Genomic DNA, 20,247 nt, shown 5'->3' with positions numbered 1-20,247 from the left:
TACCAACCTTTAGGCGGGATTTTTAAATGTAAGTGTGTAATAAACTACATTTTTTCAACGAAATACTTTATTAAACAATATATAAATAGAAAATATATAATTTATAAGATTTTTTTGTCATTTTTTTGGAATCTAGTTGAAAAATAAGTAAAAACATTAAGCAAATAACGAAAAAAATATAAAATACAGTATGTTAATAATAAGTTGTTCAGTTTCTTTATTAAACAGACAGAGCCGAAATAAGCTAACCGGAACTGAACAGATTAAGGGAAATTGGTTAGGAAAAATGGATAAAGGGTGAATAAATTGGTAAAAAGGAAGACTGGAAGACGTTGGATAATATTTGATAGGAAATGGAGAGGAATTTTAGCTATAGGTCGATTTAAAACTTGGTTATTCAAAAAAATACTTTAAGCTTATTTTTTAGTATTAATACTTAATACAAAAACTAATAAAAATATCTAATTCTATAATTTTTTACCGGAAAAAAATTCTGGATAAAAATGATCAAATGGGGTGATTGAAAATTTCGAAAAGATACGTTCCCGTTCATTTAATGAACCTGATGGTGGGTTCTTTGTCGAGTAACAATTGATGGACGCTTTTATTTTTATCCACGAATCTGTAACAGACAAAAAATATACAATTTTAACATACCCCCAAAGAAGGTTGGGTAGAAGCCCGATTTTCCAAAATAAAACGACTTTTACGATAAAATATTTGTATAACTGATATTTATTATGAGTTTTTTTGTCCGGAGATATAAATTTCGGAAACTGTTGGTAATATTCACAATAAATTTATAATCAAAACTGCCTCGTTTGGTCCTTCGAGCTGGATATTAAAATGAAGGCTCGAAGGACCAGACATTGAAATTTTAAGTGTGGATATAGTTATAGTGAGCAGTGTTTGGTATTCTTCGATAACTTTTTGGTAACATTTTTAAGTTCTTCCAAAACTATTAATATCAATATTCAATTTATAAATTGTGTAAAAACTTGAAATTCAAATCTTTTTTTTATTTAGTTTCTATTTATTTTCTAAATATATTTGACATGTCCAGAGCTCGTTTATTAAGAGTTTCTTTAACTTTTTGACTTCTTTTTCTATCAAAAGAAACCTAAAAACAAGTTTATTTATCAATAAAAGTCTAAGAAGAAAAAATTGAAGAAATTTTCAATGAACGAGGTCTGGAGGTGTGCAAACAAGTCAATTTTATAAAATTAAGTTTGGGATGTGTGCCAATAAGCCAAATGATTAAAAAACAATTGAATGGATGTGTTCCAAAACCTAACCAAAAAGTCCGATGTTGATAAATACCCAAATAACTAGGAAGTAAAAATTGAAGAAATAAAGGATTTGGTTGATATTTCTTGATTAGATTTTGGTTTTTCGTTTTCATAAGCATATAATTTGAAAAGAAAAAACGAGGGACGTTGAAAAACTTTTAATTTTCAACGTAAATTACTCTCTAACTTGGTTGGATTACTCACCTGCAACAAGACCACGCTTGTTATTATAGAGAGGAGTAGGTTAGACGAACACAAACATATAAAATAAAAAAAAGAAGCAGAAAAAAAATAAAATTATAATATTTTTCTGAATACTATATACAAAATTGATAATAAAATTAAATTGTTTGGTATAATTCGTGATTTTTATGAGAATAATTGTTAGTTGAGTATATACAGAGTGGAATCAAAATTTATTATTTTTTTCCACGGATTTTGGTCATTTTATAAAATATTGTTAGTACAGCAAAAAATCTAGATCGGTGTATCTCAATTGCATGACAATTTTGGCGCCAAATAATAAAAAAAATGCTTTTGAACATGAACTTATAAGTTTTTCATATTATTTTATGTAGTAAATGATTCGATTGTTTGTAATTTACTTTCCTCAAAGAAAATGTACACCAGAGCATCGATTCTTGAAAATTATAGAAAATGAAACTTTTAATCGAATTTTTGGCGCTCAAATAATAAAAAAAATGACTCAAAGTGACGACTTTATAGAGTTTAGGTTAGTTTTATATATACAGAGCGGTCCAGTTTTATCTAATACACTGAATTACGTCCAATGGGGAGCACTTGAATAAAAATTTGAAAATAATTAAAATTGTAAAGATTAATCGAATTTTTAGGATTCAAACGACAAAAAAAAACTTCAATTTTATCTAACTCACCGACTTAGTTCTCTCAGTGAACATAACCTTGAAAACTATTGAGATCGTCAAGATAATTCGAAATTTTCGCGCCAAAAAATAAAAAAAATTGCTTTTAGAGGTGATCTAATTGGTTTTCTGTACACCAGCAAGTACAGGGTGGTTCATTTTTATCTAATAAACGATTTAAACACCGAATTACTTCCATCGGTGCACAAAAATAGACATAAATTTGAAATTTCATCGAATTTTTGACGCCCAAAAATTAAAAAAACGGATTTTAGAGGTGATCTAATTGGTTTTCTGTAATCCCCCATGTACAAGGTTGTTCATTTTTATCTAATAAACAATTTCGACAACGGACAAACTCCCCAGCGATCATCGAATTTGTACTTTGTTACATTACATTTGTTTACACTCATATCTTTCACGTAATCCCTAATATACCGGGTGAGTAATTAAAGTTATAACCCCCAAACGCTCACAACATTAACCTAACAATATACCGAGCGATTCCGACAAATTTTAATCGAATTTTAATTCGAATCGTCACGTTTTAGTATACCTCGAAAATTTCGTTGCCCTTCCGTCGATTTGATCGACGTCATCCAATCCTCTATGTATCGATATCGAATCCAAATTATCACAATTTTTAAATGAGAGGTATTCGGCGGTTTCCAACGTTTCTTTTGTAGGTTTCGACCATAATTTCAACAGTAAACTCGAGCTTACTACCGATACCGAACTTAGTGCCATAGCAGCCGAAGCCATCCAAGGAGCCAACGTCAAACCCATCAAACTGAAAGCCCCAGCCGCTAGGGGTATACCTAAAACATAACAAAAATTCATAACAGTAGGTTATAGATCAATTTATACTGATGGAAATGTACACTCAAGAGATATAAATCGATTTATATCGATGGAAATGTATATCAGTGAGTTATATATATGTAGATTTATACCGATGGAAATGTTTATTGGTGGGTTATAGAAGGGCGTGTATCGGTAGGTTTCCAATCGAAATGTGCATCGGTAGTTTATCGATTGAAAAATGTATCGATGGGTTATGGATGGATTTATACTGTTGGAAATGTACACCAGTGGGTAATATATGAATTTATATCGATGGAAATGTTTATCGGTGGGTTATATATGGATTTATACCGATGGAAATGAACACCAGTGGGTACTAGATAAATTTATATTGGTGTATTACAGATGGATTTATACCAATGGAAGTATCACCAGTGGGTAATAGATGAATCTATATCGATGGAAATTTTTATTGATGGGTTATAGGTGGATTTAATACCAATGGAAATGTTTATTGGTGGGTTATAGGTGGATTTAATACCGATGGAAATGTACACCAGTGGGTAATAGATGGTTTTATATCGATGGAAATGTTTATTGGTTGGTTATAAATGAATTTATACCGATGCACATATACACCAGTCGGTGATAGATGTTTATATCGATGGAAATGTTTATCGGTGGGTTATAGATGGATTTATACCGATGGAAATGTACACCAGTGGGTAATAGATGCTTTTATATCGATGGGTTAAAGATGAATTTATACCGATGGAAATGTACTTACCTAAAATATTGTAAACGCTGGCGAAAAAGAAATTCAATCTGATTCTGTTGACGGTTTTTCTCGATAATTTCAAACAAGCGACTACGTCCAATAGATCGTTCCTCATGAGTACCACTTGGGCGGTTTCGACTGCGACGTCTGTACCAGTAGCAATCGCCATACCGACCGAAGCTTCGGCCAAAGCCGGTGAATCGTTTATCCCGTCGCCGACCATACACACTTTTACGCCGCTTTCCTGTAATCTACAGAGTGCTTAGTAAAATTATTAAGATTATTCGTGTTATTTACCTTTGTACTCTAATGGCTTTGTGTGATGGTAATACTTCGGCGTATATTTTCGTTATTCCGACTTGTCTAGCGATACTGGTGGCGGTTTTTCGATTATCGCCTGTTAAGAGTATCACTTGGAGGCCCATTTTTTTTAATGTATAAACGGCTAGATGAGCTTCGGGTTTTACGGTGTCGGCTACACTGAACATCGCCATTATTGTACCTAAAAGTCGTTTTAATCGATTATTAATGTACATAGATGATGATTTAAACGATTTTTACCGTTGATGGCGCAAAGTACGGCCGATCTGCCTTGTTCTTCTTCGGTTATCATATTCCTATCAATTTCTTGTGCTATTATGAATCCGTTCCTATGCATCCATTCTCTATTTCCTATGACGATATCGTAATCGCCGTCTTCGTTGTCCAATAAAGAACTGACTCCGATCAGTTGGCCTAGTTTGACGTTTTGTGATCGACTAACTTCGATCTGAAACGATAAATGATGTTTATGTGATATTTTTTGGAGAATTTCGAGACAATGTGATGCTTAGAAGTTTCTAGAACGTTGGGATATCTAAGAAAATTCGTTTCTATCCATATTTTAGTCAAAATTGGTCCGGCTATAAATCTGTCAAAGTGATGTTTTTTTAAAATTTCGAAATACGACCTAGTTTGAAAGAATCGAAAATATTTAGAACGTTGTTATCTGTATAACATTGATTTAATTCATATTTTCATGCGAATCAGATGTTTTTTGTAGTTAGTTTTCTGTCAGTTGTTGTTTTTTGGAAATCTCTAACAATTTTAGTTTTGTCTTCTCTTCTCAAATTTTTGAGCCTTTGACGTTTTTCGTGATAGTTTCCTGTCAGTTTTTGTCGTTTTTTCTAGTCTTTTAGTTCTATGTAAGATTTTGACTTTTTGTTTATAAATTTCTGTTAACTTTAGACGTTTCTGATAGTCGTTTGTCAGTTTTGACATTTTGGGGGTAAACTTCTGCCAATTTTAGTATTTTTTGGTAGTCATTTGTTGATTTTTGACAAGTTTGATGGAGATAGTCTTCTGTCATTTTTTTTTTTAAATTCTATCCACATCTGACGTTTACCGGAGTAGATTTTATGAAAATTTCCATTAATTTTAGTAGTTCATTTTGGTTTTCCGTAAGTTTTTTTGGATCTTCTATCAGCTTTTGACAAGTTCAATAGTCTCCTGTCAGTTTTTTTCGTTTTTTTGAAGTCTTGTGTCATATTTTGACTTTTTGATTGTAAAGTTTTTCCAATTTTGAACGTTTTTGTTAATTTGTGATTTTTTGTTTGTATATTTCTGTCAATTTTAATCGTTTTCATTGTGATCTGTCAATTTTAGAGATTTTATGACAATTTCTTTCAATTCTTGTCATATTTTGTAGTCCTGTGTAATTTTTTGATATTTTGTTTGTAAAGTTTTGTCAATTTTGAACGTTTTTGATAATATTCCGTCAAGTCTGACGTTTTTTGGTAAACTTTTGTCAATATTGGTGATTTTTGGCTTTGTTCTTTCAATTTTTGACAGTTTCCTGTCAGTTTTTGTTATATTTCTAGTCCTCGGTCATATTTTGACTTTTTGTTTCGCTTTCTCATTTTTGAACGTTTTTCATAAGATTTCATAAGATAAAATTCATAAAATCCTGAAGGAAAATCGGAAAACTTCTCGGTTGATCTTGAATGACTTGATCTGGTACAACCGGGAGCATCTAGAACCTTCTAACCTCACTTCGATAATATAATAAACGTAACGTTTATCAAACGATAAAAATATTGATAAAAATCTCTACAAAACATGTTATATACAGTGTGATTCAATAACAATGTAAATTAGAGAGAAATAAGGGACTAACCTGTACATCTTTGACACTAAACATTCCTGAACTACCGGCTTGCACTAAATTAGTGAAATTCACTAATTCGGTGTTGTTAGTAGTTCTGGCAACATTGAGAACGTCAACGAGATTCGAAACGGTACATTTCATTCCGCAACCCGGTACCGCTTGGAAATTTGTCGATTTACCAGTTTGATCGGTACCTACAATAAAGAAATAACACCCTGTATAACGTGTTAATGTCACATTGTTACTAAAATTAGTCGAAATCGTGGTATTTAAACAAGTTTGAGTTTATATAATAGAATAAAATTTTTATTTATGCTAATAATTGTTCACCCAGAATGTTTTTAATATATTTAGTTATAGCTACTGGTTTGAGATGTTTAAAATTGGAATCTATGGATTTGATTGTCAAGGATTTGAGATATTTTTGTAAAATACTGTCAGATTTTGATGGTTGTGGTTATCGTCTGTTAATTTTTGACGTTTTATTGTCAACTTCTGTCAATTTTCGTCATTTTTGGTAATCGTCTGTCAGTTTCAGTGGCTTTTTGTTGTGTTGTATTAGTGTCTGATGTTTTTTTGTAAAAATATGTCAATTTTTGTCATCAGCTGTCAATTTTTGAGGTTTTATTGTCAACTTCTGTCAAATTTCGTTGGTCTTTTATCAGTTTGAGTTATTTTTTGTAATGTTGTATTAGTTTCTTATGATTTTGTAAAATTCTGCTCTTGTCATTTTTGGTCATCATCTGTCAATTTTCGAGATGTTTTGTTAGTTTTTGACGTTTTACTGTCAACTTCTGTCAATTTTCGTCATTTTTGCTAGTCCTCTGTCAGTTTAACGTACTCTTTCAGTGTTGTATTAGTTTCTGATATTTTTTTTGTGAAATTCTGCCAATTCTTGTCATTTTTAGTAATCATCTGTCAATTTTTGACGTTTTTTGTAATCTTTTGTCAATGAATGTCCTTATTGATGGTCTTCTGTCAGTTTTGTAATTTTTGTGGTTTTCCGTCAATTTTTTTGAATTTACGGTCAATTTTTGACATTTAATGGTAAGTTGTTTTCATTTTTTTGTGATTATCTTTTAGTTTCGACGTTTTTCTCATTATTTTGACGTTTTTTTCCAGATTTCTGTTCACTTTTCACGTTCTTCGCTCTATGTCAGTTTTTGTCGTTTTTAAAATGTGCTGTCAACTTTGACGTTTTTTACAAATTTTGTTTATATTTTTCAAGGTCTTCTGTCATTTTTTGACATTAAATCTTTGTCAATTTTTGACAATTTCAGTGAGTTTTTCTGTTCTTTTTGTAAAGTTTCGTCGTTTTTAAGAAGTTATGTCAGTTTTGACATTTTCTTAAAAATCTTTTGTCAATTTTCGATTTTTTTCATAGGTTTTTGTCAGTTTTGTCGTTTTTTTTGTGGTTTTTTATCAATTTTTCCGTTTTTTAAACTTTCTTTTGTATTTTTTGAAGTCTTCTGTCACTTTTGGCGTTTTTTTATAAACTCCTGTCAAATATTGTCGTTTTCTATAAATTTCTGTCAAAGTTTTTCGTTTTCGATGGTCTTCTGACAGTCGTTTTTATAAACTTTCGGCAGTGTTTGTTGTTTTTTGTGACGTTCTGTCAATTTTGACGTTTCAAATTTTCTAAGTTTTTTTTGTTTTTTAATGTTCTGTCAATTTTGTTTGTTTTCTGTAGTCTCCAATCGGGTATTCTTTATCCATAACCTCCTGTCAGACTCAAAATAATACAAAAAAATTTTCAATCACGCTAATAACGACTCACCCAGTACATCTTTAATATATTTAGTTATGGCTACGGCTATGGGATGTTCGGAATTAGTTTCCGCCGATCCTATAGCAGCCAGAATCAACGTAGGACTTAGAGTATCGCCTTGCATCCAAACTTTAGCCACTTCCAGTACACCTTTGGTGATGGTACCGGTCTTATCGAACATAACGGCTTTGACTTTATGAGCGTTTTCCAAAGGTTCGGCTCCCTTTATCAAAATACCATTAACTGCGCCTATACCTGGAAAGAAAAATTTCGCATTACGGTATATAAACCGGATAAGAAGTATGCGGTACTCTACCTGTTCCCACCATAACTGCCGTCGGTGTGGCTAGTCCCAAGGCGCAAGGACACGCTATGGCCAGGACGCTCAAGGCGCACCTGAACACGAACTGCAAGATGATTTCGGTGTTGGTGTAACCCTCTTTTTCCATATCGGTCAAAGGTAACTTGTTTATATCGATGGATCCTATCACAGACCATACGATTAAGGTCAAAAGTGATAAAAGTACCACTGTCGGTACGAAATAACCGGCTATCTTATCGGCCAGTTGTTGTATGGGGGCTTTGGACGTTTGGGCTTCTTCGACTAGTTTAACTATTTGGGATAAGGTGGTGGCTTCGCCCGTATGAGTTGCTTCGATTATTAATAGACCGTGTTCGTTTATGGAACCACCTATTACGGTACTGCCGATTTTCTTTGGTACCGGCATACTTTCGCCGGTTATTAGGCTTTCGTTACACATCGATTGACCCTAAGGGAGAAATTTTATAGAGTATACCAATAAAATGGAATTAATTTTTTTGTATCGGTCTGGGGCGGTAAATTTTTATATCGCCCTGTAGTTTGAGGTAATAACTTGTCAACATGGTGCTCTAATGCTTCTTTAATATTATTTTATTATACAGGGTGCTCCATTAATAATTGGAAATATTTTAAAAGGTGAATATTAATAATTCATCGAAATAACTTTAGTAAAATTTGACTTCTTATTGTTGAGATTTTTTATCTAGTTTTGTCGTATTTTTGTAGTCTTCGTCATTTTTGTAATTTTTTGCATGCCATCAGTTTTTGTCAAAACAAAAAAAACTGTACACAATAAATGGTTACCTGTATAACTTTACCATCCACTGGTACTTTTGCACCGGGTACCACCTTCAAAATATCCCCCCTTTGAACTAAATCGACATTTACTTGTTCTTCAGTTAGAATAGTTCCTTTCTTACTCAACGTAACCAGTACTGCATCAGTGGCTTTCAATGACAATAAACTAAAAGAAAAATGTCATTTATTTTCATATTATTTTTCATATAGTTTGTAAAAACTTGGATTTTTCGTAGTCCTTAATCGAATTTCACCAAATTAGGAATCGATAAGATTACAATTTAAAAAAAAAATGTTTATTGGGGCATAAAATTCAAATCCTTTACATCCTGACCCGAAAAGTTTCATCCTACAACTAGATAAATAGAAATAGACACGTGGAACAGTGATAAAGAAGTTAAAAACAAAGTCATAAGCCTAGATAATGGTTTACTAAATATATCTGATCATGTAAAACCAGTGTCTCTTCATTTTAGGTATTACGAAGACATTTGGACAATATTTTATGGACAAGGGTATGGTAAAACATCTTTGGAATCATTTTATCCACAAATAACTATCATGTATCCAATCATGGCTCCGAATTTTTCATTTTACTTGATAGAAATTAGATTTTCAAAAGTACAAAGACAACTGAGGCAATTAGAGTCTAATATTTCTCTCCGTAGGCCTTACGAAGACATTTGGACTCTATTTTATGGACAAAAGTATGGCAAATGATTCCTCCAATCAGTTTTGCCATAAAAAACTGTACTGCATTCAATCACAACTTTGATATTTCAATACAACTTGATAGAAATTAGTTTTTCAAAGTCTATGTGTTTCTGAAGCAATTCAAGTCCTATATCTCACCCTCTTAGATCATACAAAGACATTTAGTCGCACTTTTATGGATAAAAGTATGGTAAAACATCCTTCAAAACAATTCCTCCACAGAAAACTGTCCTGTATTTAATTACAGCTTTGAAATGTTGATATTGGTTGATAGAAGTTAGTTAGTATGAGGGTACCTGAATCAATTTTAGTCCTATATCTCACCCTCTTACACCATTAATAGACATTTAGTCCTACTTTTATGGATAAAAGAATGGTAAAACATACTTCGAAACAGTTTTTCTGCAAGAAACTGTCCTATATACAATCCCAGCTTAGAAAATTCAACAGAACTTAATAAAAAATCATTTTTCAAATGTATGAGGATGTCTGAGGCAATTTTAGTCCTATATCTCACCTTCTCACATCATTCAAAGACATTTAGCCTCATTTTACAAGACAAAGTTATGGTTAACCACCTTCCGAATGATTTTTTCATTTGGTTTAATTTAACAAAAATCACATTGTCAACCCCCCAATGACAAATATTTTGAGCTGTAAGGAAGAAAAATGGATTAATCTTACCTACTCAATGCCTCCGATGTTTTACCTTTGGCTATGTGCTCCAACCATCTCCCCAAACTGATAAAGGTCAACAACATTGGGGGTGTATCGAAAAATGTCTGAGGAGAACTGTTTTCTTTCATAATCATCGCCGCCACGACAACGCAAACGCTGTAAGTGTACGATATAGAAGTAGCCATCGCTATAAGTACGTCCATATTGGTGGTACGGTGTTTAATGGATTTGTAAGCCTGTACAAAAAAATGTTTACCCCCGAAAATCAAAACGGGGGTAGATAATGCCCATAGTATAAGATTTTCGGTTGAAAGACCTAAAATATCGATAAAAAATTTTACCAATTACCAAAACAGAAAAATAAGATATTGTGGTAGACGAATGAAGATACCGGTGTCGAAGAGACAAGTTTTCGAACATACCTGGTATTATGCAACACATGTCGTGATGGGACATAGTCGAAGACGACATTTTTATCATGAAATACATCATAGCTATCATACAGGGACCGCCGAAAGCTAAAGAAAATAGAAAACTCCTTTTCCATTTTCTTATTTCTTCTTTGTGTTGTAAATAGTCGCCGCCGTTTGCATTATCCCTTGAAAACAAATGAGCTTCGAAACCCAATTCTTTTATTGATTCAATGATGTTTCTAGAAAAAAAAAATCATTTTTTTTCATTGTAGTAACTATAAGATTTTGATTTTTTTTTTGACACTCTGTATCTCAAGAATATCATACAATAGATCGTATACGATTTTTTTTAATAAACTAATACTTTGAAAAGAGTTTTACAAAACATGAAGTGAATATCTCCATTATCTTGGACAGTAGGATATTTTAAATGGAGACTTGTTTTTTTAATATCAACCCCTTTTAAAAGGGTAGAAAGGTCATTATAAAAAATTAACTATATTAATCTATTTCTAGTGATTCGAAATTTATTTTTTTGGGTAAGTTTCATTTAAACCAATTTATTATCATTATAAATGCCCTATTAGTTTTTTTGAGGTTATGGCATATTTTTTATTATTAACGATCCTAAATATTAAAATTTTCAATTAATTTTTGAAAATACCTTGAAACTAGTATGAACACGTTAATTGATTCTAAAAAGAAGAAATTTTAGCAGAAAATGGGGCCCTGATTATTTTTAGAGCCTTAATTGTCTTGATAAACATAAATACATTATTTTTAGTATATCACCCCAATTATTTGGTCAAAAATTTCCGTATTTAGTTTTATTTACTCAAAAAATTTTGGTTTAAGGAACAAACAAATCCTATAACACCCTAACTTCTATTTTCACTTATGTAGAGCCTCAATTCGATTCAATTTTTATATTTTTTTAATCACAATTCCTTTTTAATTATTTACGATCCTAAATATCGAAATTTCCCATTAATTTGAGAAAATTTCATGAAAATTAGTATATACACTGTTAGACTTATCCTAAAAGAAGAAATTTGAGCAGAAAATCGAGCTCTAACTCTTTTATTTTCACAGATATTGAACCTCAAAGTTTATTAAATTTTCTAAACTTCGATTCAAGAATTTGCAACTTTATGATACCATATCGCATAATTTACTCTAAATTATAGCATTTCAATTTTTTCAACACAGAAAATCCTCTTTTTAAACCAATTTCTCACGGTATGGACCGAATATTGCCACTATTTTGGCCGTAGTATCTTTTTTTTCAAAATTCATGTAGTTAATGTGTAAAACTAGCTTAATGAATCACATTTTGACATACCTTGGACCTGTCACTTCCGGATCATATTTAAATTTACCCCTTTTCGTGGTTAGTGATACTTTGGCATCTTTTATACCGGGTACTTTCAAAATGAACGTTTCTATTTTGTGTACACAACTGGCACAAGTCATTCCGAAGATTTCCACATCTACTTCAGTTTCATCTATACCGGACTGTCTCATCACAGTCGAAGGAAACCCTAAATCTGTTATAGAAACGGCGATCTGTTCAGGGGTGATTATATTTGGGTTGTATTTTATATCAGCTCTAGCGCCCAATAAGGATATCGCAGTTTTGTGTACACCTGTGTAATAAGAAAACAAAAATAATGCAAGGATTTATGAAAAAAATATGATACTGTTGTAGTAGTAGGTCTTAATATCGATTAAAAAATATATAGTAGAAGAAAAATTATGGGAAAAGATAAGAAAGTAGACACAGAAAAATGTATCATCAAATACCTGAAAGAAAATTTTTTTATATGGAAAGAATACATGTGAATATAGCCAAAATATGTCATATTTTTAAATTATATTCAAATGGAGGCTCTATAGGGAGAAATAAAAAAATTAAACAACTAAAAACGTACAGTGATAACTTATTTAAATAATGTCGTTTGGGCCAGTCGGGTACTAGTGTTTGTTTACATTGGGAAACATAGTCAACTGATTAATTTTATAAAAATTTCAAAATTTCATGTCAATACTTCAAGATCTAGTTATAATACGAAGTACTTTCACTTTTTTAGACCTAAAATCGATATGAATGTCAATTTCTTCAAATTAAAATCATTTGACAGGTTTTTTAGATAATTTAAACAAACAACAGGACCGGACTACCGACTTTAAACCGAGACCCGGAAACTAAACTTTCTAAATGGTGAAAAAACATGTGAAAATAGTCGAAATATGTCATATTTTCAAATTATATCTAAATAGATACTCTATAAGGAGAAATAAAAAATTTAAATAACTAAAAACGTACAGTGAAAACATATTTTAATAATGTCGGTACTGCTGTTTATTTACATTGTAAAACATAATCAACTGGCTAATTTTTTGGAAATTTCAAAATTTGATGTCAATACTTCAAGATCTAAGTATAATAGGAGGTACTTTCAATTTCTTAGCCCTAAAATCGACATAAATGTCAATTTCTTTAAATTGAAGTCATTTGACAGGTTTTTTGATAATGTAAATAAAAAACAGGATTGGAGTGGTTGATCGCCTTTCACTACAACAAATGTTATTCTAAAAAAAATAATAATAATAATAATAATTACCTTCTAATCGTGCCACATGTTTTTCGATAGCCCCCACACAAGAGGCGCAAGTCATACCTTTAACTTGTAAATAACATCTAGAAAAATTTTCTTTATCTACTACTACATCAGTCTTAATTTTCGATGGGGATCTTTTACTTCTGGGCATTTTATCAATATCAGATTTAACGTAAGCCTCGAAACCCATATCTTCTATCTGTTCGGCTATTTTTTCAGCATCAGTTTTATTCAAATTAAATTCGACGTAACCTTCTTGTTTATCCAAATCGACTTTTATCTTTTTTATTCCCTCAGAAGTAGATATCATACCTGTAATTAATGATATTAGATATATATATATATATATATATATATATATATATATATATATATATATATATATATATATATATATATATTGATTTTATCATCAGATAGTCGCCAAAACTAGATATGAACATAAATCGAACTCGTTTCGAAAATTTATGTATGAAAATAATGAAAATGTTTGGTTTTTATTTACCTTCGATAGTTTGAACGCAAGAATTGCAGGTCATCCCACGGATATCTATTACAGCCGATGTTATTCCTTCTGTTTTACCTAAAGAAGTTAAAGGTATGGAGGCTTCAAAACCCATATCATCTATGTAATCACATATTTCTTGTGGGGTAACTAAGGCGGCATCGTATCTAACCAAACCGGTTTTTTCTTGTAAATTCACCTACAAATATCGAAATCTACTAATGACTCTGAAAGATGTAACTTAGAGGCTATTAACCCCCTTTATTAGAGCTTCCAGTTCCAGTTATCTAGCAAACTCCTACAGCTCCAAATTCCAACAATACGCTTCTACAAGTACTTAAATAGGAGTTTTATCCTCATCCCCTAGATAAAGTTAATTCTAGACTTAATTTCATCAAATTCTTCCTGAGATTTCAGCGGTAAAGAATTATACCTTGATTTTACTGAGATTCCAATAATTTTTGAATTATCTAGTCCAGAATGGCACTGCAATAATGTTTTGCTTCCTTTTTCAAAGCTCAATTGGGGGCTAAGTAAGAAAGCAACATAAGTTTTATCAAGCCCCAGTATTAGAGTTGTTTTGACACCATCTACAGCTCTTCTTCTAGTTCCAGTTCACTAACAAACTCCCAGGTACCTGTACCAGTTTCAGGAAGGTTAAATTTTCATTTCTACAGCTCTAGCTTGCAATGAGAAACTTTTAAAATTATTTAAATAGAGGTTTAATCCTCATCCCCTATATTAAGTTCAAGTATACTATATTAAGTATCAAATTCTTCCTGAGATTTCAGGGGTATGGAATTATACCTTGATTTTACTGAGATTCCAATAATTTTTGGAGTATCTTGTCCATAATGGCACAGATTAGCTTCCCTTTTCAAAACTCATTCTCATAAAAACATTTTGATTGCTTCAGAAAGGTCATGGAGCAATAAAATGGATCCTTGGTGTATTTTCAACAAGCATATTGTTCTTATATCTGTTTCAAGTAGTAGGATGTTCCAAGTCTGATGGTGTATAGTCAGTCAAATTTTTTGAAATTTTGTCAATATATTTCAACATTAAATAAGAAAAGAAAAATATAGAACATAATTTTTGATAAAATTATCAAATTTAATTGAAAATACTTTTGTTAACAATAAAATTATGCTACAACCTTGAAGATATGTTTCATCACGAAATATAAACAAAAATATTTTTAGTTTTACTCACTTTGATGGTTAAAATTCCACGTTTTTTTCCTACCGTTTCTTCGATGGTCTTTACACACGACATACACGTCATTCCATCTATATTCACTGTAATAATACTCGTTTCTGCTGGTTCTGTGTCCATACCGATGTTTACAAAATCTCCAGCACATTCTCTGGGTGATCTTTGGCATTCGTTGTCTATTTTATTACTAATCAAAGCCTCGAACCCCAACGAATCCGATATATTCCTAAAAAAAAACAACTAATTATTTACCAAATATGTAAATATCTAACTAAGCATACCGTTCTTCTTCTCCTAAAAGATATTCTTCATCAGACATGTTTATGTGTAATGAAAATCAAACCCCGTTTGTTGAGTTCAACAAGCAAAAGCAACGTGTTCAAATTATCAACTAATGAGCCGAATACACTAAATAATTCAAGATAATACTAATCATTTTTTGAAAAGTTTATCATCGAGTATTTGTAAACAACAGTTATCATTATTATGAGTTGTGGTGACGAAAAAATAAAGTTTTATGTCTATAAAACCATTTAGTATGTTTATTGCTCATTTAATATTCATATTAAACTTTCAAATTATGTCGAAATAAATCAGTTAATGTTTTTATAATAGTATTAATTAAATAATTAAAGAGAAGTTAACAAAATGTTAATCCAGACTAAATATAAAAAATGTTCGGGAAATCGGGATTTTTTTTCAAATAATGGTTAAAAATTGAATATAAATGTGATTCTAGTTTCCTTTTAATAATCTACGTTATTTTTTGACAAAAAATGATGTATATACAGACAAATCAATATATTTTTTCAAACCATAATAATTAATCTATTTATATTGAATGTTTACACAATACCTATCTTATATATTACTTTATATAGACGAAAATGTTTACTATAACGATATTTAGATCTAACCTATATTTATTAAATGAATAATTGTTAACAGAAATTTTAAACATATGGTATTACTTACTTGATTAAGTTAAAATTGCCTTCTGGTATAACAACATCAATATAAGATAAATTATCAGAAACTTTCATCACCGATCCATCAATTTTTTGAATCTGCACTTTCATCTTTTCCACATCGTTAGAAGATAATTTATTTTCACCTAATTTAAACAATTTTATAGTATAATTAATTCATACATATGTTACGGTGATCATTACAAAACTAATCAACTAAATCTAGAAAGTAACAATCTAGCTCAAGGATATTAAAGGAATAATAGAATTTTTGTTCGTTATAATGATTAGATATTTTGAACTATTAATCTACTGATAAAATAATGACAATATCATTCATGTAAATTACGACGAAATAAATAGGTTAGGTAGAGATTTAATAGACGATATAATAAAAAAGCTGTACAAATAAGATTTACATTTTATATCATTATTTACTTACCTTTTTGTATGAATCGAACACAATTTTCCATATTTGAAATATATTATTTGGGCGTTTTGAAATCACATAAAACTTGTTTTGGAAACACTACCGATTTACAACGTATACTTTAAAAATAAATGGTACTTGACTATAAATTCCAGCTAATCATTATATTTTTGAATAGAGGTTTTTCCTTTCTTCCAAATAAACAACAATAACAACTGTTGCCTGGCAGGAATCTTCTTTTTTGAAATGACAGGCCTTTTGAAAAATTCAAATTGTAATGATATGCAACCAATTTTACATTTGAGATTTTTTAAGTCAAAAAACGATATTCAATATTAGATTAAGGAATCAAGAAATTGTTGCTTAATAAAACTATGTTATTATTAAATCATCGTGGTATTTTGTTTTTTAAATATTTTCAATCGTTAATTATAAACATTTGTCAAAAATACCGATCTAAGTTGTAGTATTATGCAACTAGCTTTACATATTCAGTTTTTGACATTTCCCAAGTTAAAACAACCCAATCTAGTATTAGTTCAATTAATCAGAAAATGAGTGCTTAATAAAATCATGTTATTATCAAATCATCATCATAGTGTTTTGTTTTTTCAATATATTCAATCATTAATTATAAAAAATTGTCAATAATACCAATATTTATTGTAGTATTATGCAACCAATTTTACTAATTCTGTTTTTGACATTTCATAAAGCGTAGCGCTATCTAGTTTTAAAATAATAAATCTGAGTTCAGGAAATACGTACTTAACAAAATTATGATGTAATTATTGAATCATTATAGGGATGCCTTATATTTTCAATGTATACATAAAATCCTCAATTCTAAAAACTTTTTATGTTAAATTACCTACCCTAATATAATAAAGAACTCCATGGAACTAATTTAACCTAAAGTACATCTTAAAAAAGGACCAATTGCTCTATAGAAATTAAAACAATTTATTTCTTAATTACCATGCATAGTGGTCACTTGAACCACCTTATGTAGTAAGTACAGGAAATGAGCAAATTAACGTACCAATTAAGGGTTAAATTTACGTATAGAGATGGGGGCAGTTATTTTTTAATTAAATTTATTACAAGTTAATATAAATTATAATAGTTTAAATTTAAGTATTAACAGGTTATTAATTATTTCGAGAGAAATACGATATTTTCCACCATTCTTGCAAGCTCAAAATATGACATTGTTTGGTACAGTGTATAGCAGTTATCGCATCATGGCTGACTCTGTTTTTCTCTTTTGCATCGTTGTCAACCTTCGAAATTAACAATAAAATAACTAAATGGCAGAAATAAAATTTACTAGAGAAGACGAAAAAGAAATATAAAAAAATGTTAGAATGGATCAGATGATCTCTTCATCATTTAGTAGGTTGATGATCCTAAACCAAATATATTTCTGTCTACATCTAGCTTGAAATGAAAATGGCGTGAATATATACAAAACTTTTTATTTTCAAAAAACAGTTTAAAGACCCCTTGTATCAATATCTTGGGGTATAAAGAAATACTTTCATATGTGAAGTTTTTTTACAATATCTAAATTTTTTGGAAGAATTTCACGTTAAAACTTTATTTGCTTAAAAAAATCATCAAGAAAAAAATTTTTTTGACAGAATTGTATAAGAAAGACATTTTTTGACAATTTCTAGCGGTGAAGGCAGATTTTGACAGAATATGATATTAAAAAGTTAATTTTTGAAATAATTTAATAGTAAAAAGTCATTTTCTGAACAAAACTTTTTTGTAAAATCAATTTTTGATCAAAATTTAATGAAGAAAAAACTAATTTTTGACAGATTTTGATAGGAAAAAGCCATTTTTGGCAAAGTTTTATATAGAAAAGTTATTTGTTGTTAAAATTTGATAATTTCTAACTGTAAAGGTAGATTTTGGCAGAATTTAATAGGGAAAAGCCAATGTTTAACAGATTTTTTAAGAAAAAGCAATTTTCTGACCAAATTTTACATGAATAAGCCAATCTTGATAAAATTTACTAGGAAATGCTATTTTTTTAAAGATTTTTATAGGAAATAGCCACTTTTTGGCAGAGTTTTATATAAAAAATTTATCTTCGATAAGAAAAAGCTAAATTTTGACATAATTTTATAATAAAAAACCATTTTCTGACCGAATCTTTCATGGAAAAGTCGATTTTTGACAGATTTAAAAATAAAAAGTCATTTTCTGACATTTTGACAGGTGAACTTCAATAGGAAATAGCCAATTTTTGAAAGAATTGGATAGTCAAAAAATATTTTCTGTTCGAGTTTTCAATGAAAAAGCCATTTTTTTGAAAAAATTAGATAGTATAAAGTCATTTCGTGATCTAATTTTTTGTGCAGAAGCTATTTTTTAAAAAGCCAATTTTTGGCAGAATTTGATAGTAAAAAATCATTTTTGACCAATTTTTTAATGACAAAACTCATTTTTTGATAGATTTGTTGGAAAAAACCAATTTGTTGAGAGATTTTGATACGATCAAATCTTTTTTCGAAAGAACAGTTTGAAGACACCTCGTATAAATACCCAGCAGTTATAATATCCAAAAAAAACTAAATAAATCGTTTTTTATAATAGGCGAAGTTTTTTTTGCAATATCTAATAAAATGTCCGCAACTCTGTCCCCAATAAAAAAAAACAATCATGAACGCCCAACGGAAGTGGTTAAGCTTTGTTTGACAATGTTAATTGTTTTTTTCTTGTTCAATAAAGCACTTGTCGTTGGTGAGCATTTAATGGCAGAGTGGGGTAACTCCGGTAGTAACAGCTCATTTGATTGGATAACGTGAGAGCGGCGTCTGCCTAAAACCAGTCACTCAATCCTTCTAACACTACGACATCATACTGATTATAGAAAACGCGCGCGCGATCTCACCCTTTTAAAACTTAGTAGCAACGCACAATTTGAAACAAATATGTAAATAATTTAACGCGAATTAAAAAAAAACTATTTGTGCCTTATAGTGTGATTATGAGGAAATAATTTTTTTAGTAAAATGAAAAACATAGCAGTGATAGTTATTTGCTGTTTGATAGTGAGGACTAGTTGTTTCGACCATTATGAAAATGAAGTGGAAACAAGATGTATCGAAGATTGTCCACTACAAGATCAGGTATTGTAATAATTATTGATACTTTTCTTATTATTATCAAAATAATATATGAATCTATTATTATTATTATTATCGATAATATTGAATAATACGTAATATAACCTCAAATAGCTCGGTCGATATAACTTAGAACATATATGGCGCTGTTATTTTTTTCTGTTTAAATACTAATTGCGCAATAATATGTTTGGAATCTAATTTTCGAGGGTAAAAATATTATTAAACTCGTTTGGGTTTATCACAGATCGGTGACCTTAACATTTTATTAATAAAAACATATCGCTCCGAAATATTTTATCAATATGAACCCATTTCTATTTGTGAAAGATGTTATTGTACAGAGTGATGGGAATTTTATTAATAAATTAATGGTGATAGATAAACGTCAGTGGCGTAGCTACCACCTGACGGATTTTTGTCATGAAATGGTTGACTGCGAAAAATGACTTATTAATCTGTTGCACGAAAAAAGTAATGATCAAGAAAAGAGCCAGATTTTTTTTCTCCTAGAAAAATTCTGATTATTTTTTGTCAACTTTTTCAAAAAAAGTTCTTATAAGTATCCTCATTTCTCTCTATGCTTTGAATATGTTGTAATTTTTTATGAAAACGCAGAATTTGGTAGGGAAAAGTTTTCTTTTACTGAATTTCTCATAGGAAAGCTATCTTTGACAAAACTTGAGAGAGATAAGCCATTTTCTGGCAGTATTTGATTGGTAACCGCCATTTTGTATCTGAATTTTATATGTAAACACTTTTTTGAGAGAATTT

General features: G+C 30.2%; 2 protein-coding genes across 6 annotated transcripts in view; one reads left to right on the top strand and one right to left on the bottom strand.

Moving 5' to 3' along the window:
* Positions 1–193: 193 nt before the first annotated feature.
* On the bottom strand, positions 194–16,609 carry LOC130902517 (copper-transporting ATPase 1). 2 transcript variants are annotated; one of them, XM_057814719.1, is made up of 17 exons: positions 16,346–16,609; positions 15,911–16,049; positions 14,933–15,161; positions 13,721–13,919; positions 13,219–13,527; positions 11,937–12,240; positions 10,604–10,833; positions 10,188–10,497; positions 8,796–8,955; positions 7,986–8,439; positions 7,679–7,924; positions 5,911–6,095; positions 4,317–4,524; positions 4,053–4,257; positions 3,765–4,006; positions 2,730–2,991; positions 194–622 (listed from the first exon to the last, which is right to left on the bottom strand). In XM_057814719.1, the coding sequence occupies exons 1-17, from the start codon at positions 16,374–16,376 to the stop codon at positions 550–552; spliced, it is 3,786 nt and encodes a 1,261-aa protein (XP_057670702.1). In that variant the 5' UTR covers positions 16,377–16,609; the 3' UTR covers positions 194–549. The 2 variants fall into 2 exon arrangements, with proteins under 2 accessions (XP_057670702.1, XP_057670703.1); XM_057814720.1 differs by lacking the exons at positions 15,911–16,049; positions 16,346–16,609 and adding an exon at positions 15,217–15,460.
* A 2,459-nt stretch (positions 16,610–19,068) lies between these two features.
* LOC130902512 (proto-oncogene tyrosine-protein kinase ROS) overlaps positions 19,069–20,247 on the top strand; it is a 42,847-nt gene continuing 41,668 nt past the window's right edge. For 2 of the 4 annotated variants that reach the window (XM_057814712.1, XM_057814710.1), the window contains exon 1: positions 19,069–19,476. In XM_057814712.1, coding sequence (XP_057670695.1) covers positions 19,360–19,476 — 117 coding nt within the window. In that variant the 5' untranslated portion in view covers positions 19,069–19,359. The remainder of the gene's footprint in view (positions 19,477–20,247) is intronic. The other 2 variants (XM_057814713.1, XM_057814711.1) reach the window with 1 other exon arrangement.

This window comes from Diorhabda carinulata, chromosome X (genome assembly GCF_026250575.1).
Source record: "Diorhabda carinulata isolate Delta chromosome X, icDioCari1.1, whole genome shotgun sequence".
Classification (NCBI taxonomy): domain Eukaryota; kingdom Metazoa; phylum Arthropoda; class Insecta; order Coleoptera; family Chrysomelidae; genus Diorhabda; species Diorhabda carinulata.
Note: the sequence above shows the minus strand (reverse complement) of the source record. Positions and strands in the feature narration are given on the sequence as shown.